The sequence below is a fragment of the Mauremys mutica genome, chromosome 1, assembly GCF_020497125.1.
Source record: "Mauremys mutica isolate MM-2020 ecotype Southern chromosome 1, ASM2049712v1, whole genome shotgun sequence".
In the NCBI taxonomy this organism is placed as follows: Eukaryota; Metazoa; Chordata; order Testudines; family Geoemydidae; genus Mauremys; species Mauremys mutica.
The window spans coordinates 206336297-206359192 of record NC_059072.1 but is presented as its reverse complement, the minus strand read 5'-3'; the positions used below and the strand labels follow the sequence as shown (position 1 = coordinate 206359192).

The following is a 22896-nucleotide window of genomic DNA, read 5'->3' as shown; positions in this document are numbered from 1 at the left end:
AAAACTTGTCTGTGTCAGGGGATGATTCCCTGATCAAGGGCATAATACCTGCTCACGTGCAAGAAGTTGGTACCTTACCCTTCTCTAAGGAGGTACTGATGTTCTCAAAACAACAGGGACCCAATGACTCCCTACTGGATGTTGCTAGCCATAAGACAGGAAGTCACCGGTAACAGACTGCATTTCTCCCTATACAAAAACTCTCAGTAAATGAAACTGGTGAGAAATTAACCAGAGAAGATTTCACATTTGCCTCCTGCTGATATGACTCATCTACCTAGGAGGTGACCTAATCCAAATCTCATCAGTCTTATCCTCAAATAAGTAGATAATATTTCACAACAAGAAACACCTGATTCTGCTTCTGGTTAATGGCAATCCAGATTCACTATGCAGTCCAAACCTAAATTCAACATTCACTGGCATTTCATGGACACCATGGTGGAAAAAAAAACCATCATGTCTACTCCATCTCAGATCTCAAAAACTCATTATCCTTCAGTTAATATGACTCTGGGCCAGAGCGTCATTTAAACTAAGGCTCAATAGGACCTTAGTGTAAATGAGAGTTCATGCATCACTGTGCAATAACCATCACTGGTATTCTAACCTCCAACCAATGTGTTCCATCTGTGTAGATCGTGTGTGACCTGGTTCTCACATATATTTGGATTAGGAACAGTTCAATAGAAAACTAATTTTATTTGAATAATCCTGGATATAATACCTCCGCAATGAACTTCTTTTCAAAATCCTTAAATTCTTCACTTGATTTGTTGTTATACTCAGGTTTGAATTCTTCATTTGTAATCCTGGTTTTTCCATCAAATGTTTTAGCTTCTGTAAAGACATTGAAAAACAGTTCAGCACAGTGCTGCAAGAATGCATTTGTTACGTGAAATCTTTTGGCTACTACCCAGATCAAACACAACATTGACATGCTACCTTCACCCAACTTCTGGGACACGTTGAAAGGTAAAAGAATTGTAAAGTAATCAAAATCAATTTTTAAAAGGTTAACTAGAATGAATCTACCATAAGCAGGAGAAAGTGGACCCAGATTCCACTGTTTGTAGTCAAAAGTTTGTCATATTGAATTATTTAATTAGAGCTAATAGCACAGTAATAAAACTGTTACTGGGGTATGTTGGGTTCTTCACTGAAAATTTTAGGAAGATATACTTTGGTCAGTTTATTTTATATTCTATTTCAAAAATGGTTCTCTGTCTAAATACAAACTACAATAGCACTAGACATAAGTCAATGTAGGCAGGATGTCTTCATCCACTAAGACACTCAATACTGTACTTAATGGGAAGTATCTTCAATTCACACCTAAATCCCCAATTTGCTATCCTAATTTTGATTTCTGTTCTATTCTTCTAGGTAAGATATATATTTCTTTATCAAATATATATTTTTGAAACCTATAATGTAAGATGGAAAATATCCAGAGTAAAATATAACTTATCTACTCTATCTCTCTGTCTTTTGCTTAAGATAGAGCTGTATGGGCCAAATCTTTTCTTTACTTACACATGTACAACCACACTGATAGCAGAGGGGTTGTTTACATGTAATTGAGAGAAGAATGATGACTAATCCATCATCACTGATCCATCATCACTGAGTGCACATCTGGACTTCAGGGTCCATGATATGGCCAAGTCATTTCAAGATTTATCCCATTTATATCAAAGAGAGTTTTGCCTGAGTAAGGACTTCCGAAATTGGCCATATATGAGTTACTGTAATAAAGAAAAAAATATTCAATTATTAAGGCAATACCTGTGCGAACTCTCCTTGAAGTATTGATCTTCTTAGCACAAGTTAAAACTTCCACAGATATTATATATTCATAACCAGGAACCAGATCTCCAAATGCTATCCATGTTTCATTCGTAGTGCTCTTATTCCTCACTGTGTTATCCCCCAGCAGATATACAGTGTAAGGGCTATCTCTTGTCCCACCTTGAGGTGTCCAATTCAACTGTATCACTTCACTGGTTACTTTCTCAAGTTGTATGGAAAAAATAAGTGAAGCTATAAACAAAAAATGAAGTTGCTGTAAGTCATGGATTTGCTTATTTTCTGTGAGTCAAAAAATGAATTTTAGTTTTCAAATTCTTATTTTAGGTCAAACTAAATTATCTGCAGAATTTATAAGTTAATAAAATGCTTCAGTATAGTCTAGAAATAGAGTTATGGATCATATTTGGTCTCAATATTTAAGACACTATTATATTCTAAAATACTGTCTAGCCTCTTATTTGTTACTGTAGCGTATTTGGCCGTATTTCATTTCTTTAGCATACAATGCTCTAAATCTTCTCAGGCAAGAGGCAGTAGCAGACACATAACAGTTCAAAATTCTGATTTCAGGAAGTCCAAATATTTCAGCTACTGGATGAAGAATCCCTACATGTAGAACAATTTCTGATTCACTGTATGACATCTAAAAATGTGTTTATAATTTAGATTTTTCATTCCTCTTTACTACTCACACTTGTTTGTTTGTTACTCACACTTTCCAATACAATACTTATTTAAAAACAAGTATATTTTCACAGGCGATGTCGGAATTCATTCTTATATTTTACTTATTTAAAAACAAGTATATTTTCACAGGCGACGTCGGAATTCATTCTTATATTTTGTTTTTCAATGTTTAGTAAAAAGCACAAATATACTTACTGCAAGTTCCTTGTGGTAATGTACTTTTTGTGGTAGCTGAAACAGTGCCAGCTTCGGGTGCTGTAATTCTAACTGTGGGGTTTGTATTCTTCGAGGAAGTATCTCCTGCTGTTACAATTGTAGCAACAATAACTGTGGATTTGCTAGTTAATGATGTCTTTGTAGGACTAGCAGAAATTATTGTGGCTGTAGTTGGTGGGGAAACAGATATGTTGGGTGTAGAAAAAGCAGAAGAAATCTGAGATATTGTAGTGTTCGGAACAGTGATAGGTATGATAGATGTAAGTGTTGTGGAGGATATCGTAATGGTTTCATTGGAATTTATCATGTCAGTAACTGTAGAAATGTCGACAGGATTTGAAATAGAACTAGAGGCTGATGAAGTTACAGATGTTAATGAAAATGAAGTGTCTAAACCAGTGAGGGCAGAAGAGAATATAGTTGTGGAAGATATTTCTGCTGGGGTCTCTGCTGTAGTGCTTAGGTGAGTCATTCGATTGGTTCCTACAAAAGCTGTACTTTTATCACCCAAGTCAGAAGCTACAGAAGCAGTAGAGGAGACTTCGTTTGTGAGGGCAGGTGGGCTGTTGGATTCTGTATCAGTTGTATCGCTGCTTGTGCTACCCACGGGTACTGTCTTTGGAACGGTATTACTACTGCCAGTGATTTGAGAAACCTCTGTCTGAGGAGGAAGATTTGTGGTGAAACGGGATGTTGCAGTTGGTGCCACTGTGCTGCTGTTCAGAATAACAGTGCTCACTGGAAGAGCTGAATTCTCTGCATCTGTGCTGGGTGTCTCTGCAGCAGGTGAATGCAGTGAGGAATGGCTCCGGTCTGTTACTGTTGCATCGTTCAGAGTTCTTTGGTTAGAGGAAGATGTTATGTCCTCCTGTGTATTCGATTCAGAGGTAAGTGGTGACAATGCACCTTTGGTGGATGTAATGCCCAGGCTGGATTCCGTGACAGTGGCAGAAGGAGTAGAGGATGTTTCTTCAGTGCGTGCATTACTTGTGGCAGTAGAGCCATGCTCACTGACAGCATTAGAAGCAGTTTGCTCGCTTGCCTGAGAAGCACTCTTTGATACAGGTGAGGAGGAATAAGAGATGATGGATTCTGTTTCTAAGCGGTTCAAAGTTGCTGGGCCATCCCTAGTGCTTGTTGTTGACAAAGGCAGAGTTGTTTCTGTGGAGAATCCAGTTGTGGCGGGACTGTTGGAAGATATTTCTGCTGGGGTCTCTGCTGTAGTGCTTAGGTGAGTCATTGGATTGGTTCCTACAAAAGCTGTACTTTTATCACCCAAGTCAGAAGCTACCGAAGCAGTAGAGGAGACTTTATTTGTGAGGGCAGGTGGGCTGTTGGATTCTGTATCAGTTGTATCGCTGCTTGTGCTACCCACGGGTACTGTCTTTGGAATGGTATTACTACTGCCAGTGATTTGAGAAATCTCTGTCTGAGGAGGAAGATTTGTGGTGAAACGGGATGTTGCAGTTGGTGCCACTGTGCTGCTGTTCAGAATAACAGTGCTCACTGGAAGAGCTGAATTCTCTGCATCTGTGCTGGGTGTCTCTGCAGCAGGTGAATGCAGTGAGGAATGGCTCCGGTCTGTTACTGTTGCATCGTTCAGAGTTCTTTGGTTAGAGGAAGATGTTATGTCCTCCTGTGTATTCGATTCAGAGGTAAGTGGTGACAATGCACCTTTGGTGGATGTAATGCCCAGGCTGGATTCCGTGACAGTGGCAGAAGGAGTAGAGGATGTTTCTTCAGTGCGTGCATTACTTGTGGCAGTAGAGCCATGCTCACTGACAACATTAGAAGCAGTTTGCTCGCTTGCCTGAGAAGCACTCTTTGATACAGGTGAGGAGGAATAAGAGATGATGGATTCTGTTTCTAAGCGGTTCAAAGTTGCTGGGCCATCCCTAGTGCTTGTTGTTGACAAAGGCAGAGTTGTTTCTGTGGAGAATCCAGTTGTGGCTGGACTGTTGGAAGATATTTCTGCTGGGGTCTCTGCTGTAGTGCTTAGGTCAGTCATTGGATTGGTTCCTACAAAAGCTGTACTTTTATCACCCAAGTCAGAAGCTACAGAAGCAGTAGAGGAGACTTTGTTTGTGAGGGCAGGTGGGCTGTTGGATTCTGTATCAGTTGTATCGCTGCTTGTGCTACCCACGGGTACTGTCTTTGGAACGGTATTACTACTGCCAGTGATTTGAGAAATCTCTGTCTGAGGAGGAAGATTTGTGGTGAAACGGGATGTTGCAGTTGGTGCCACTGTGCTGCTGTTCAGAATAACAGTGCTCACTGGAAGAGCTGACTTCTCTGTATCTGTGCTGGGTGTCTCTGCAGCAGGTGAATGCAGTGAGGAATGGCTCCGGTCTGTTACTGTTGCATCGTTCAGAGTTCTTTGGTTAGAGGAAGATGTTATGTCCTCCTGTGTATTCGATTCAGAGGTAAGTGGTGACAATGCACCTTTGGTGGATGTAATGCCCAGGCTGGATTCTGTGACAGTGGCAGAAGGAGTAGAGGACGTTTCTTCAGTGCGTGCATTACTTGTGGCAGTAGAGGCATGCTCACTGACAGCATTAGAAGCAGTTTGCTCGCTTGCCTGAGAAGCACTCTTTGATACAGGTGAGGAGGAATAAGAGGTGCTGGATTCTGTTTCTAAGGGGTTCAGAGTTGCTGGGCCATCCCTTGTGCTTGTTGTTGACAAAGGCAGAGTTGTTTCTGTGGAGAATCCAGTTGTGGCGGGACTGTTGGAGGATATTTCTGCTGGGGTCTCTGCTGTAGTGCTTAGGTGAGTCATTGGATTGGTTCCTACAAAAGCTGTACTTTTATCACCCAAGTCAGGAGCTACAGAAGCAGTAGAGGAGACTTTGTTTGTGAGGGCAGGTGGGCTGTTGGATTCTGTATCAGTTGCATCGCTGCTTGTGCTACCCACGGGTACTGTCTTTGGAATGGTATTACTACTGCCAGTGATTTGAGAAATCTCTGTCTGAGGAGGAAGATTTGTGGTGAAACGGGATGTTGCAGTTGGTGCCACTGTGCTGCTGTTCAGAATAACAGTGCTCACTGGAAGAGCTGACTTCTCTGTATCTGTGCTGGGTGTCTCTGCAGCAGGTGAATGCAGTGAGGAATGGCTCCGGTCTGTTACTGTTGCATCGTTCAGAGTTCTTTGGTTAGAGGAAGATGTTATGTCCTCCTGTGTATTCGATTCAGAGGTAAGTGGTGACAATGCACCTTTGGTGGATGTAATGCCCAGGCTGGATTCCGTGACAGTGGCAGAAGGAGTAGAGGATGTTTCTTCAGTGCGTGCATTACTTGTGGCAGTAGAGGCATACTCACTGACAGCATTAGAAGCAGTTTGCTCGCTTGCCTGAGAAGCACTCTTTGATACAGGTGAGGAGGAATAAGAGGTGCTGGATTCTGTTTCTAAGGGGTTCAGAGTTGCTGGGCCATCCCTTGTGCTTGTTGTTGACAAAGGCAGAGTTGTTTCTGTGGAGAATCCAGTTGTGGCGGGACTGTTGGAAGATATTTCTGCTGGGGTCTCTGCTGTAGTGCTTAGGTGAGTCATTGGATTGGTTCCTACAAAAGCTGTACTTTTATCACCCAAGTCAGGAGCTACAGAAGCAGTAGAGGAGACTTTGTTTGTGAGGGCAGGTGGGCTGTTGGATTCTGTATCAGTTGCATCGCTGCTTGTGCTACCCACGGGTACTGTCTTTGGAACGGTATTACTACTGCCAGTGATTTGAGAAATCTCTGTCTGAGGAGGAAGATTTGTGGTGAAACGGGATGTTGCAGTTGGTGCCACTGTGCTGCTGTTCAGAATAACAGTGCTCACTGGAAGAGCTGACTTCTCTGTATCTGTGCTGGGTGTCTCTGCAGCAGGTGAATGCAGTGAGGAATGGCTCCGGTCTGTTACTGTTGCATCGTTCAGAGTTCTTTGGTTAGAGGAAGATGTTATGTCCTCCTGTGTATTCGATTCAGAGGTAAGTGGTGACAATGCACCTTTGGTGGATGTAATGCCCAGGCTGGATTCCGTGACAGTGGCAGAAGGAGTAGAGGATGTTTCTTCAGTGCGTGCATTACTTGTGGCAGTAGAGGCATACTCACTGACAGCATTAGAAGCAGTTTGCTCGCTTGCCTGAGAAGCACTCTTTGATACAGGTGAGGAGGAATAAGAGGTGCTGGATTCTGTTTCTAAGGGGTTCAGAGTTGCTGGGCCATCCCTTGTGCTTGTTGTTGACAAAGGCAGAGTTGTTTCTGTGGAGAATCCAGTTGTGGCTGGACTGTTGGAAGATATTTCTGTTGGGGTCTCTGCTGTAGTGCTTAGGTCAGTCATTGGATTGGTTCCTACAAAAGCTGTACTTTTATCACCCAAGTCAGAAGCTACAGAAGCAGTAGAGGAGACTTTGTTTGTGAGGGCAGGTGGGCTGTTGGATTCTGTATCAGTTGTATCGCTGCTTGTGCTACCCACGGGTACTGTCTTTGGAACGGTATTACTACTGCCAGTGATTTGAGAAACCTCTGTCTGAGGAGGAAGATTTGTGGTGAAACGGGATGTTGCAGTTGGTGCCACTGTGCTGCTGTTCAGAATAACAGTGCTCACTGGAAGAGCTGACTTCTCTGTATCTGTGCTGGGTGTCTCTGCAGCAGGTGAATGCAGTGAGGAATGGCTCCGGTCTGTTACTGTTGCATCGTTCAGAGTTCTTTGGTTAGAGGAAGATGTTATGTCCTCCTGTGTATTCGATTCAGAGGTAAGTGGTGACAATGCACCTTTGGTGGATGTAATGCCCAGGCTGGATTCCGTGACAGTGGCAGAAGGAGTAGAGGATGTTTCTTCAGTGCGTGCATTCCTTGTGGCAGTAGAGCCATGCTCACTGACAGCATTAGAAGCAGTTTGCTCGCTTGCCTGAGAAGCACTCTTTGATACAGGTGAGGAGGAATAAGAGGTGCTGGATTCTGTTTCTAAGGGGTTCAGAGTTGCTGGGCCATACCTTGTGCTTGTTGTTGACAAAGGCAGAGTTGTTTCTGTGGAGAATCCAGTTGTGGCGGGACTGTTGGAAGATATTTCTGCTGGGGTCTCTGCTGTAGTGCTTAGGTGAGTCATTGGATTGGTTCCTACAAAAGCTGTACTTTTATCACCCAAGTCAGGAGCTACAGAAGCAGTAGAGGAGACTTTGTTTGTGAGGGCAGGTGGGCTGTTGGATTCTGTATCAGTTGCATCGCTGCTTGTGCTACCCACGGGTACTGTCTTTGGAACGGTATTACTACTGCCAGTGATTTGAGAAATCTCTGTCTGAGGAGGAAGATTTGTGGTGAAACGGGATGTTGCAGTTGGTGCCACTGTGCTGCTGTTCAGAATAACAGTGCTCACTGGAAGAGCTGACTTCTCTGTATCTGTGCTGGGTGTCTCTGCAGCAGGTGAATGCAGTGAGGAATGGCTCCGGTCTGTTACTGTTGCATCGTTCAGAGTTCTTTGGTTAGAGGAAGATGTTATGTCCTCCTGTGTATTCGATTCAGAGGTAAGTGGTGACAATGCACCTTTGGTGGATGTAATGCCCAGGCTGGATTCCGTGACAGTGGCAGAAGGAGTAGAGGATGTTTCTTCAGTGCGTGCATTACTTGTGGCAGTAGAGGCATACTCACTGACAGCATTAGAAGCAGTTTGCTCGCTTGCCTGAGAAGCACTCTTTGATACAGGTGAGGAGGAATAAGAGGTGCTGGATTCTGTTTCTAAGGGGTTCAGAGTTGCTGGGCCATCCCTTGTGCTTGTTGTTGACAAAGGCAGAGTTGTTTCTGTGGAGAATCCAGTTGTGGCTGGACTGTTGGAAGATATTTCTGTTGGGGTCTCTGCTGTAGTGCTTAGGTCAGTCATTGGATTGGTTCCTACAAAAGCTGTACTTTTATCACCCAAGTCAGAAGCTACAGAAGCAGTAGAGGAGACTTTGTTTGTGAGGGCAGGTGGGCTGTTGGATTCTGTATCAGTTGTATCGCTGCTTGTGCTACCCACGGGTACTGTCTTTGGAACGGTATTACTACTGCCAGTGATTTGAGAAACCTCTGTCTGAGGAGGAAGATTTGTGGTGAAACGGGATGTTGCAGTTGGTGCCACTGTGCTGCTGTTCAGAATAACAGTGCTCACTGGAAGAGCTGACTTCTCTGTATCTGTACTGGGTGTCTCTGCAGCAGGTGAATGCAGTGAGGAATGGCTCCGGTCTGTTACTGTTGCATCGTTCAGAGTTCTTTGGTTAGAGGAAGATGTTATGTCCTCCTGTGTATTCGATTCAGAGGTAAGTGGTGACAATGCACCTTTGGTGGATGTAATGCGCAGGCTGGATTCCATGACAGTGGCAGAAGGAGTAGAGGATGTTTCTTCAGTGCGTGCATTACTTGTGGCAGTAGAGCCATGCTCACTGACAGCATTAGAAGCAGTTTGCTCGCTTGCCTGAGAAGCACTCTTTGATACAGGTGAGGAGGAATAAGAGGTGCTGGATTCTGTTTCTAAGGGGTTCAAAGTTGCTGGGCCATCCCTTGTGCTTGTTGTTGACAAAGGCAGAGTTGTTTCTGTGGAGAATCCAGTTGTGGCGGGACTGTTGGAAGATATTTCTGCTGGGGTCTCTGCTGTAGTGCTTAGGTGAGTCATTGGATTGGTTCCTACAAAAGCTGTACTTTTATCACCCAAGTCAGGAGCTACAGAAGCAGTAGAGGAGACTTTCTTTGTGAGGGCAGGTGGGCTGTTGGATTCTGTATCAGTTGTATCGCTGCTTGTGCTACCCACGGGTACTGTCTTTGGAACGGTATTACTACTGCCAGTGATTTGAGAAACCTCTGTCTGAGGAGGAAGATTTGTGGTGAAACGGGATGTTGCAGTTGGTGCCACTGTGCTGCTGTTCAGAATAACAGTGCTCACTGGAAGAGCTGACTTCTCTGTATCTGTGCTGGGTGTCTCTGCAGCAGGTGAATGCAGTGAGGAATGGCTCCGGTCTGTTACTGTTGCATCGTTCAGAGTTCTTTGGTTAGAGGAAGATGTTATGTCCTCCTGTGTATTCGATTCAGAGGTAAGTGGTGACAATGCACCTTTGGTGGATGTAATGCCCAGGCTGGATTCCGTGACAGTGGCAGAAGGAGTAAAGGATGTTTCTTCAGTGCGTGCATTACTTGTGGCAGTAGAGCCATGCTCACTGACAGCATTAGAAGCAGTTTGCTCACTTGCCTGAGAAGCACTCTTTGATACAGGTGAGGCGGAATAAGAGGTGCTGGATTCTGTTTCTAAGGGGTTCAAAGTTGCTGGGCCATCCCTAGTGCTTGTTGTTGACAAAGGCAGAGTTGTTTCTGTGGAGAATCCAGTTGTGGCTGTACTGTTGGATGGTATTTCTGCTTGGGTCTCTGCTGTAGTGCTTAGGTCCGTTATTGGACTGGTTGTTGCAAAAGCTATACTTTTATCATCCAATTCATGGTATATTTGCCCTGTAATAATTTTTGTGAGAAAAAATAATTATTGTAGTTTTATGTTATACATTCTAGTTTTTATTCATTATTTTAAAACTAGGTATTATTAGATTTTATTAATATTATATTTCTATTCTTAAATAATGTTAATTCCACTTCAAAACAATTTTAAGAAAGACAAAACTGTACTATGTTTTTATTCAGAACCATTATTTTATCCTTAGTTCTTAAATAGCTTCTGTATTTTTCTTCCAATATTTCAAGTTTCTGCATTTATGTCTCAACTTATTAGGCATTCAAAAGGAATTTTGGAATTAGTGGTTGACTGGGCCATTTTCAGCATGGGCAGTCAGAAAGCAGGTAATGTTAAATAAACTTATAATTTCCACTGTGTGAGCTATTCAACCCACAGAGTATAAGGTGACCAGATAGCAAGGGTGAAAAATCAGGACAGGAAGTGGGGGTAATTGGTTCCTATAGAAGACACAGGCCTATAAAATTGGGACATCTGGTCACCTTCTCAGAGTATATCTGTTGAACTGGAGAAATTTAGTATTAAAATCTCACAAGCTCCTAATTTAACCAATTCCATAATGTACTCTGAACAAACTGTGTTTTATAAATCAAATTTTAATATTCTACACACACAAGAAAATTTGTGGAATTTATAAATCATGAATGAGGCCCCAAGAAATCCTGCCGTTGACTTAAAATCATCAGATTTTTTTTTCAAATAATGCATTTCTGGTTCTTCTTCTTTCCCTTCTTGTTTCTGAACCTTCCATGTCCATTCAGGTCATATTTTTAAGCTTTTCTCCTCACAGTAATGAGGGCTAGAATCTTATTTAGAAAAAAAAAAGGCTAAAACTCACTTGTCTCTAGGAGCTGGGGCTTTAAGTAAAATATCACAAGACTTGCTATAAAATCACAAAACTTGGCAACACTGCACCTTACATTACAATTTGGCAGACCTAGACCGCTACTCTGGCTACTGTCATCACTGTTCAAAATAGAGCTGAGCAAGGGAAAAATTGGCTAATTTTGAACTGAACCTGAAAGTTTACATTTTTTTCTTGCTGAAACAAAAAAAATTGTCATTTTGAAACAAACGTTGAAACATCTCATTTTGACATTTTTTAAAAAAATCTTTTTTTCAGCCCCAAATTATTATCCAAAGTGGTAAATAATTTTGGTCTCCTTACCCCCCAAAAAAGACCCCAAATTTACTATTCACCAAAAAATTTCACCCAGCTCTAGTTCTAAATCAAATATTGTTGCTTTAAAGTTTATATAAATAAGACTACAGGATTATTAATAAAGTCTTAGGACCTGACTGTCCCCTGCTTTGTAAATTGTGTGGTCATTTACACCCAGATTGAAATAGTAGCATTTTACACCCCTTTGGCACAGATGTAAGCAACAAGAATCTGGCTCCTAGTGTTTATATTAGCTATTGTTAAATATGTATAAATCAAAACAATTGCTTTTGTGTGCACAAAGAATGCCAAAATTTCTTCTCTGCCTTTGATCCACCCTCAAACTTACTAATATCCCCTCCCCTCCGCACCCCCAAGTGACTGTATGGTGGAATAGAGGAAACAATAAAACATGAATAAAAAAACTGAAAGACTCTTTCAAAATAAATTTGACTCCAGTCCCAGTTGCAAAGTACTCATTTATTCAAGTATTTCCCCTGCTCTGTTTTGCAAGTCAGAGTTATCCATTGTATTGGTAACTAACCCTCTGGGCATGTCAGGTATTTGCCCCTCAAGAATTATTACTTGGCCATCATAAAAGGTAAATAATAATTAGACAGAACTCCCTTCTATCCTGTGTTTCCCTGTGTCATAAAGTATAAGTAAATATTAACTATTGAAGCTGACAACCATGTGTGAAAGTAGATTTGAACATCTCCCATAGCTCCTAAAATTTCTTTTTAGAGTGTAGCCAGTGCGGTTTCTACTGTGGCAAAGTATTATAAATAATACAAAGTAAAATAACTACTAGTGTCATAGACTCATCTTGCTAAGTCTGCCCCGACTTGCAGTTGTGTGGAGTCTAGCTTATATGCCTATCTATCTATCTTTAATATTATCTGTTAGGAACACTCTTTCTAATAAGCTAGCAATTTGATTCTGATTTAGAAACAAAGTGCCAGATCTTCATCTGGCATAAATCAGAGTACATCTATTTGAAGCCATATTGGAGTCTACCGTAGCCTAGGAAATAGATATTATGTTAGTGTTTTCAAATATACCATAACATATCAAATCATTCCTACTGCACTAGGATACATTTTCTGATCCAATATACAGATTGAACTGTAGGATACAGCTTGCATAGTCTTCTGTGTCACGTTAGTAAGTAGTGAATAGTGGCAAAAACTATTACTGGTGCTACATTAGATTATAAGATGTTTTAAAACATTCTCTAATAGAAGAAAATCATTTTTGCGAAATGCCCCAGAATTTCTAAATATTATTTCAAAAACAATTGCTGTACAGGGACGGGGTAGCAGGGCCGGTTCTAGGTTTTTTGCTGCCCCAAGCAAAAAAAAAAACCTCTGGGAGCGAAGTGCCGAAGCAAAAAAAACCTTGGTTTGCTGGTGCCTTGAGCCAGCCCTGCAGTGTAGGACAGCACAAGTAGCATAATCCATGTTCCACTACTGAAGTCTTCCCAAAAGATTCTTTGGTGGGGGTGAAAAGACTGGCAAGGAAGGTGTGCCATTCATATTCTTCATAGATGACAAAATAAGACCTAAGGCTAAATAAATAAATAAATCTTCACGCAGTCCAGCCAGACACTGTGTTGTGCTGTTGATATGACAGACTGTCAGATACTGTCCTTTCATCTATTTCTAATTTTCTACTGACTGCAGACTTGATGTACAGACTCAATACCTCCTTGAATACTGAGACAAAATGCAAACTAAAAATAAATCCTAATGGGAAATATTAAGCAGTTTGCAACCTTTTATTCTGTTTCAGTTACTGCAATCTGTTTCAGCAGCCTTTATATTATATTCTTAATGTAGAACATTGCATAAAAACATATAACAATATATTTAGTCCAATTGAATATTAACTTACCCAGCAAAACACAGAGAATGAAACGCCATAAATATTTCCAAGTCCCCATGATTACTTTTGGTCTCCTTTCTGTACTCGTCCCATTTGAGAAACTGACATTATGGATTGAAGGCTTTGGTATTATAAACAGGGTGAGGCTGTATGCATTGTTACGTTTCAACCTGAGGTAATTCCTCACACTCTCAGGAGCACAAGCTTGTTTTGCAATCCAGCCAGTCTAACGAAGTGTATGCACCTGACCTGAACAGTTATAAGTTCTAAATTGTTGTTCAAATTGGTTGTTTGGTTGCTTGTGTTCTTTAATATTACAAAGTTAGAGACAGCTCCAAAGCCAGCTGAAGCCAATGGAAAGACTCCCCCTGAATTCAGTGGGCTTTGTATCAAGCTCTAAATTCATTGTATTATTTGTGTGTTCATGTGGGGATTTGGTAAGTATGCTTTTATAATTGGGAGGTCAGCTCCTGAATGGAGCTACGGCAGCTACGGATCCGGCCCACTACATAATGTACATATCGTTTATCATCTAGAGAAGTTAAAGTCTTTTAAATAATAATGAATTGAAACTCACATTATCACAGCAAGTCAACAGAAGACACAGCAATGGAACTCTGGCACCCTGACTCCCAGATTGTTGCTCTAACCACTAGACAAAACTCTGTGTCCCAAAAATTCCAGTATTTTGTATTATTTGGCCTTAGATATTGATGTGTTCAATCCAATGCAAAATTTCTTCATTAAGAACTCCGTAATGGAGTAAAATTTCAAGCCATTGTACATTCACAATACATTTCTAAGGTCTGATTCTTCACTGTCCAGCATCTTGTGTAAAGGGATTATAAAGCAGGCGTAAAATGCTTCCCAGTTAAAATTCTCTGATCACTCATACCCTGATGGTAGCATTGTGCACCTCTTTGAACACGGTGCAAGACAATGGAGAATCAAGCCCTTTATTTTTTGCTAAACTTGTCCCCATTTTCCTTAGCAGCCCAGCCAGCTCCTTTTCACAGGAGCTTGACGTTGGCTAGCTGATGCCTCATTGTGAGTCAAATCCTCAGGCCAGCTTCTAGGCCAATTAGCTGGGCACTGAGGCAGATGCAAGGGAATCTATAACCTCTCATCCTGCACCTGCTGCAGAGTGGCTGCATGGAGACTAGCTCAGTAGCTTGCTGGTCTGATGGAAAGCCTAGGCCTTTGTGAAACTGCTGTCTCTACACTGTCTTCAGCTGCTAGTTTATGCTACATTTAATCATTTTAAAAACAGGCTTTCCAGGCTTTGGAGGTGTGTTGTTAAAGGGTCTGATTAGATGATTTTCAGTGTAATATTTTTCAAGCACACATCATCTTTTGGCGCTCCCCAGTCTACGGAGAGCACAACTCTTGCTCTACCACTTAGGCAGGCGCAGCATGTGCTCGCCTACACTAGGGCGTGCAGAGCTGTGTCCTGCCTCCTCCTCACCTCTTCTGGAGACACCAGCAGTACTGGCCCAGTAGAATGAGTGCAAGTGCTGCAGCGGTGGCTAAATCCTGTGTGAGTGGAATGGGGAGCCTCGGTCTGGCCCTTAGTTGATAACCTTTTATTCCTCCTTGCAGAATATCATTACACCACATCTCTTCTACAACCTTGCCCCCATTGTGCCAATTTATCTCATTTTTCACAATTACAATGGTTACTTCCTTCCACCCACAGGGTATGTCTGTACGGCAGCTCCTGCACACGTACCTGACCGAGCTTTAATCTAGCTAGCTCGGGGGCCAGAGCAGTGAAGCCACAGCAGCACGGGCCACCCGAGTAATTACCCAATGTTCCAGACAGGCTTGTACAAACCAAGATGAAACCTGTGCTGCCATGGATATCCTGCTCCGCTACCCAAGCTAGCGAGATCATTGTTTGTGGATGATTACATGAACTGTGATTACAGTATAGACATACCCTCAGTCACACTGATTAGTACCTGAGCTCTTAAGTGAGTCTCAATCATTACACTGGAAATACTTAAGGTGTAAGACACCCCACACTCTGACTAAGGGTGGGAGAATCTAGCCCTGTGCTGTTTGGAGATTTGCCTGTTTTTCCAGTGAGAACATCCTACATCTGGATGTGATTAGTGATGCATGACTGAAGGAGGAAGAACATTAACCATCACCGATACTAGAAGTATTTGATGTTTAGAAACAAAGATATATTTACTCTGTATAGTACTCTAGCAGACTTTTTTTCTAAAATTAACTTCCATTTGTTCCACTCATTCACGTTTCACTGTGACTGGTGACTCTCATTGAGAACAAAGAATATTGAAATTGTTGTGTATTTGGTTGTCATGGTTTTTGTTGCTATGGCAACTGAGTTAGATTATTATGGGTTAGCTCAGCCGGTTTCAACCAGCTGAGTGAGCTCTCTGTATATCTGTAAATAAAATGGAGGTTTTGGTTAGCTGCCTGCTCTCTGGCCTCAAGTGATTGCTTCCTACACCGGCTGCCCCAAGGATATAACACTGGCGACGAGGGTGGGATTCGGTGCTGCTCCAGTAACAGAAGGAAGTAGAAGTTAAGGTAAAGAACAAACAAACAAAAAAAGCTGCTTGTTTCCACTGACTGTGAAAGTGAAACTAAAAATCATGGCTACTCTGACCAGGCCCCTGGAGCCTTTTGATGAGAATACAGAGCAGTGGCATGTGTATACGGAGCGTTTTGAGCTTTTGGGTATTGCAAATGACATTACAGAAGCGAAGAAGGTGCCAATATTCTTAACTGTTGTAGGGGCTAAAACCTACTCTCTGCTACGCAGCTTACTACACCCTGTTAAGCCTGAGACTAAATCTTACAGTGACATTGTGGAAATCCTGGGGTCTCATTTCTCCCTAAAACCACTTCATGAGCTCCTTGGGCAGAACAAGGCCTGGAAGTGGACTGAAGCCTGTGATGTTGCGTTTAACAAAGCTAAGGATGCATTGCTAAATTCTGAAGTTCTAACGCACTTGGATCCATCCTTACCACTGCAATTGGCCTGCGATGCCTCCCCTTATGGAGTGGGAGCAGTCGTGTCACATATTATGCCTTCAGGAGAAGAGAGACCTATTGCTTTTGCTTCACGCACTCTAAGCAAAGCAGAAACTAACTACGCCCAAATCGAACGTGAGGCATTAGGAATTGTTTTTGGAATTCGGAAGTTTCATCAGTACCTGTTTGGGCGAAAATTTACTCTTCTCACAGACCATCGACCTCTGACATCAATTTTTGGACCCTACACAGGCATTCCCCCATTAGCTGCTAGTCGTATGCAACGTTGGGCATTGTTACTTTCAGCACACACATATGAAATCAAATATCGGAAATCCACTCTGCACGGCAATGCAGATGGCCTCTCAAGGTTGCCTTTGCCGGTCAAACACCAAGATAGTGCCCAAAAGGAAATCTTCTACTTTGAACAAGTAGAGAATACACCCATCACTGCTACTCAGATAAAGAAGGCAACTCGCGTTGACCCAGTATTGTCCCACGTTATGGACCTGGTGATGCATGGAAAATCTCGACAAACCTCTCCGGTCTCATCCGACCTTGTTCCCTACATGTCCAAGCGGACGGAGTTATCGGTCCAATCTGGTTGTTTGTTGTGGGGGAGACGTGTCATTATTCCACCACCACTGAGATCACAGATGTTAGAACAGCTACATTCCGGTCACTGTGGAATAGTGCGCATGAAGGAAATTGCACGAAGCTATTTTTGGTGGCCTGGACTGGACAGCGCTATTGAAGAGAAGGCAAAAGCTTGTATGTCATGTCAGGGTGTGAGGAATGCACCCCAGTGGGCTCCCCTACACCCATGGGACTGGCCTGAAAACCCGTGGCAACGTATTCACGTTGACTTTGCTGGCCCCCTTGAAGGAAGCATGTTCTTGGTGGCAATAGATGCCCATTCTAAATGGCCAGAAGTCTCTATAATGCAGTCCACTTCTGCAGAGAGTACTATCCAAAAACTACGAGGACTCTTTAGTCGTTTTGGTCTGCCAGAACAACTTGTGAGCGACAACGGACCGCAGTTCGTTTCTCAGGAGTTTCAAAATTTTATGAAGGCAAATGGGATACACCACATCACGTCAGCACCATATAATCCGTCCACCAACGGATTAGCTGAAAGATTTGTGCAGACAATGAAAAACGCTTTGAAATCAGCAAGGGGACAACACTCCATTCAAAAGCGTCTGGATACCTTTTTACTTTCCTACAGAAACACACCTCATGCTACGACCCACGCATCTCCGGCCTTTCTAATGATGGGACGACAGCTGCGCACTTGCTTTGATCTGCTGAAACCTTCTGAACCCCGACAAATTGTGCAACATCAGCAGCAATATCAAGTCATCAGACGGGCACCCAGAGCAAAAGACCGAACCTTTAGCCCGGGACAGCCAGTTTTGGCTCGGAATTATACTTCCAGAGCTAAATGGGTTCCGGCCACAGTCATCACTCAAACAGGACCTGTTTCCTACACAGTCCGGACTGCAGAGAATCTTACCTGGCGGCGACATGTAGATCAGCTGTTGCCAGGTCATGCCAGTCCTCAGGACCCATCTGCAGTTGAGGGGTCTGACTTCACCTCTTCTGGTGAGGGACCGAATCACGAGTCACCTGTTTCTGACTGTTCTCCTCCATTACTGCCGGCGGCTGAGATACCCCTTTGCCCAGCACGAGCTGATACCACCTCCTCACTTGTTCGTGCTGCGGACCCTGAGCCCCTAGTGCTTTCGGGTGCAATAATACCAGAAGTTTGCCGTAATCCACCTAGAGACAGAAGGCCTCCTCATCGGCTGGATCTTTAGCTAGGGCGAACCCACGGTTATGGGGCAAAATAATCCCCAGGGTTTAGCCGGGAATGGAGGCAGTCTACCCTCCTTCTCTAGTCTAGTGTGTGTTTTATTTAGGGGATGTTCTTATTAGGGGGGAGGAATATGTTGTGTATTTGGTTGTCATGGTTTTTGTTGCTATGGCAACTGAGTTAGATTATTATGGGTTAGCTCAGCCGGTTTCAACCAGCTGAGTGAGCTCTCTGTATATCTGTAAATAAAATGGAGGTTTTGGTTAGCTGCCTGCTCTCTGGCCTCAAGTGATTGCTTCCTACACCGGCTGCCCCAAGGATATAACAGAAATCAAATGCAATAAACTATATTGTTGCCCCTCTGCTGAGCAGTCACAGATGCTGAGGCCTTGAAGGGTCCTGCTGGATGCAGCAATTGGCGGTGCAGAGTCAGGATATTTTCATAGTGCAATTTGTTTATTTACAAAATGTCAGCGGGTCCCATTTCCTTGAACAAAGGTGGTCACAGACTGTGCACAGGCAACTTCATCGTGCAAAACCTCAGAAAAGTACCACTGGCCTTTCACCAAGAGGAGAAGCCTTGAATCTCTCTCTGTCTCTCTTGGCTTCTCATGCAACTCAGATTTAACTGCAAAAAATGTGGTTCCCTCTTCCTGCTCCAGTCCCTGCAGTTTACACCATAACCCAAACTGCCTCACCTGGGGCCACATGGCCTTGAAAGCTGAGCCTTGTGCATCACTCTTCCTTTTGTGCAGCTACTTTGCAACCCAAGGGTGCCAGCCAAAGGAGCGTGCTTTGACCCACACAAAGTACAGCTACACTTGGAGCTGGGAGGTGGGGTGATTCCCAGCTCGAGGAGACATACCTGCACTAGCTTGATCAAAGCTAGCGCACTAAAAATAGAGTATGGCTGTGGTTGCACAAATGGTGGGAGGGGTCAGCCATACCAAGTATGTGCCTATGGTCTCAGACAGGTACGTACTTGGGGGGTGGAGTAGCCCTGCCTGCCACTCGCACCACCACGGGTAGACTTCTATTTTTAGCACGCTAGCTTACTCAGAGCTAGCACAGGTGTATCTCCTCAAGCTGGAATAGACATCTTCCAGCGCTAGAGTAGACATAGCCACAGTCTTCTTTAAAGACAGCCTGGAAGCTTATACCTCAGTGACCTCTAGCATGCAGGCTGTTAGAATCCTTTGCCATAGCCACATTTCTGGCAGTCTTTAATCAAGATGTCACATAAACTTTTAAAGAAAGTTAATCATTAACTAAACAGACGAAGTGGGTATTCACCCATGAAAGCTCATGCTCCAAAACATCTGTTAGTCTATAAGGTGCCACAGGATTCTTTCTTTGTTAGGTGACTAACACGGCTACCCCTCTGATACTAAACAGAGATGGTCATTTATACTTTGTTTTATTACTTTATTGTCTGAGTTCCTGTTGTTTAAATTACACAGGCATTTGCATGGGTGACATCAAACTTCTGTGACTCCTGTTTCATTTCTCAATATGTTTTAGATGCAAAACCGGGTCAGGCTTAAGCTACCCCGGTTATTTATCCCACAGATAAATACATCCTTCTTTCAAAGGCAAGGTGGCATCACGAACTGCCCTTATCTTTTCCTAAAGTGTGAAGTCCATTTTTTCATGTCTACAGTAGTTTTTTTTTTCATCTATGGCTTATATTTAAGGCAGGTGAAGTCTCCCAGGAAATATTGTGAAACAAGTGGGCAGTGTCAAATTCGACCTCCTGTTATACCCATGAAACGTGAGACAGGTCCTGAAAAATCAGAAAAACAGTTCATAAAGTTGAGCTGTCCAGTGCAAGGGAGTGTGGGAAATTCGTAGTAGCCTTCCTATTCCCAGGAGTGAAGAGTAGCTTTGAAATAGAGATGGAGGGTGATCTGGGAGCATCTTCCTTGAATAATTTCACAAATTTTGTAAAATTTTCAAAAACAAATTACCAATATTTGAATTTGGGGTTGAACTGCCCCACAAATGCCCAGCACCAGGCCTACCCATCACTTACCAGCCCTACTTTGACAGCAAAAATAGTGACTCCGTCCTTGTGCAAACCCTCCACACAAGCATTAATTTCACCCTATTTGCCAGGCACTAGTCACAAATATGGCTGAACTGAATTTCACTTTCCCTCTCAAGGGAAGATTTGTGAGTACTTCTTTCACATTATTAGCCCAGTACCTGATATTGCAGCCTTGAAGCTTCAGCAATCTCTACGGTGCCTGTGTCTCCTCTCCATACAGCTCAATGACCGGTGGATTGGCCTCATGAGAGATCAGTCTGCCCCACTACTCCCCTATTGTAAATCTGCCCCATCCACAACCTCCCACTCCCATGCAACTGCAAGATAACAGTGCTTGCAGAGCTGTATGAGTTGCTATGCAGGATGTGTGGATCCTCTGAATGGCCTCCCTATATCCTTCTCTGGGCAACATAACTGAATAGTTCCCAGTGCAATCTGGAATTGTCTGTACCCATTGAGGAGGGAGTAGGATTTGCCCCTGGAGGACTCTGAATTTTTAAATACATATTTTCTCAGCTACTCACAAGTCATGAAACTTTACTATAAAGTATACCTATAAACTCAATAAACATCTTGTTGTGAAGTTCTGAGAAGAGCAATCGTTTATTAGTGCACAAGTGAAATTTCAGACTTATGGGTGTGAAAGGTGTTTGGTAAACAAAGGAGCATACCAAGTTCAGAACATTTCAGAACCTATTAATTGTTAGAGGTTATAAAGCAGATGTTATAGGCATATTGTAGAGAAACTGAAGTCTTTTTTATCTTTCTGGGCTGGCAGATTTTGCCTCCAAGATTGCCTCCAAGGTTGCAGCTAGCTTCTCGTTACTATAAAATCTGCTTTCCACTCTCTCACACAATTCCAGCTTACCACACCAGAATCAAACTCGTCAACCTGAAATTCAGCATGCCACGTTATCCCAGAGATGACATTTTCCAACAAACTTGGAACAAAGCACACAGGATGATTGAGAGAGATGAGGGCTTCCAAAACTGACCTGTCGTTGACATTTCATAACTATTTTAATGTATTTTGGCTTGCTACACCCTCCTATAAACTCCAAATGTGATTTATGCTGCTGAGGTTTATGTATGCCTTTCACAAGAGAAGAGGTTCTCACTACAGCTATTTAGCCTGAAAGGGGAAGATACAAGGACAAATATTATACAAGAGAGGGTGTGACAGATTCTGCAACTGCATGCAAATATCTTTGGGCACCGTATTGTATTACGTTTATGCATACTGCAGGCCAGGGACTGTAGGCAACTCCAGGAAGGAGGGTTATTCAGCTCTTCCAGGAACCAAAAACAGTGGGGGATAGTTAAGGTGAATCGCTTTGGTTGTAAACACGTCCGGAAAGGTGCCAACCCTGGGGACGCTTGCATATACTGGTTCAAAATGGGTTTTCCAGACAGCAGCTGACAAAGAAAGGGCTTGTGGCTTAAAAAGGATGCATTTAATTAAATAGACTCTGGGCCTTTGTTCTGATCCAACAAATGGACAAATCCTTTGGTCCAAGGAGGGCCTCAACCCTTGTTGAAGGGTTGGAAAGACTTTGGTCTACTAGGACCCAATACGACTGATGGATGATGCCTGGTGTTTCATGTGGGTTTAAATCTGTTTATTGTTTTTATGTTTTCCTTTTAATGCTTTTCCCTTAAAAATAAATGTGCTTGCTTAGAAAGAGCTGTGTGGTAACCGTTAACGGCTGGCAATACACTGTTCATACCTCTCCAAGAGAAAGCAAAGCACAGGTGCTGGCCTTCAGGCAGGCTGAATTGCTGGGGATATCACAGGATAAGGTAGGGGCTGTGCCACCTTAAAAATCCTGGTCAGAAAGGAGTGGACCAGGGTCCCTGTCCAGACAGGTGACGGCTGGAGACCTGAGACCTGGCTGGGCACACCTGGAGTGGACCATTGGGAGAGATTACAGGTGCAGTTGCCCTGTGACAAAGGGAAAGGGGCGATATTGTATATTATTAAATCATCAAAATGGAGTCTGTATCACCTTGCGATGCCTGAAGGCTGCGGATACTACACTTTAATTGATACCATTAGAGGATCATAATGGTCCCTTCTGACCTTAAGTCTATGAGTCTTAATACAGCCGTAGAATAAAAATTCACACCTGCCTTGGAGTGCATGTAGATAAAGGGTATATGCTTTCCAGGGCCTCAGCTTCTCAATTAAATTGAAGTAGGGAATATAACCTTCATATCTTGAAGAGAGATGCTAGTTTCTTCATAGTTTAAGTATACACTTGCTTTTGATGATAAGCCTGGTTATGAGACACATGCACACCCCTTCCTTTCTTCCTTTTCTACCAGCAGCCAATCAGTCCCCCTGAAATTTCACCTCCCCACAAATGGAGTGTAGGCTGGTGGACTTTTGTGGGTGGACTGGGGGATGAAAGAAAGCAAGGGGACAACCCCTGGCTATGGTACCAGTGTTGCTGGGAGGGGAGCCCAGGAAGGTGCAGATTGACTCCGTCTCCACCCACTCACTGGTACAGAAGGGGTTAGTTAAGCCACATTGGATGATTCCAGGGGCGACGGTGGCCCTACAGTGTATCCATGGGGACACTCAGAGGTATCCACTGGCTCGGGTACCTTTGAAGGTCCAGGGGTACTTCCGGTGGCAGCAGGTAGGGTTGGTAAAGAACTTGCCCTACTTGGTCCTACTGGGAAGTGATTGGGTACCCCCATCGGGCGAAGCCCGGAGCCGGGACAGGGAGCTGGAAGAAGGGGACCAGGGGTACCCAACAGGGAGAACAGAAGGGGACGAGAAGCTCAAACCCCAATTAGGGAAGGAA

At 43.2% G+C, this 22896-nt stretch overlaps 1 protein-coding gene across 1 annotated transcript in view; it reads right to left on the bottom strand.

Annotated features, from left to right (window-relative positions):
- Positions 1-700: 700 nt before the first annotated feature.
- The window catches only part of LOC123355224 (serine-rich adhesin for platelets-like), a 54742-nt gene continuing 32546 nt past the window's right edge, over positions 701-22896 (bottom strand). Inside the window, exons 4-6 of the mRNA XM_044997488.1 lie at positions 2695-10155; positions 1789-2043; positions 701-840 (exon numbers count right to left, since the gene is read on the bottom strand). Coding sequence (XP_044853423.1) covers positions 701-840; positions 1789-2043; positions 2695-10155 — 7856 coding nt within the window. The remainder of the gene's footprint in view (positions 841-1788; positions 2044-2694; positions 10156-22896) is intronic.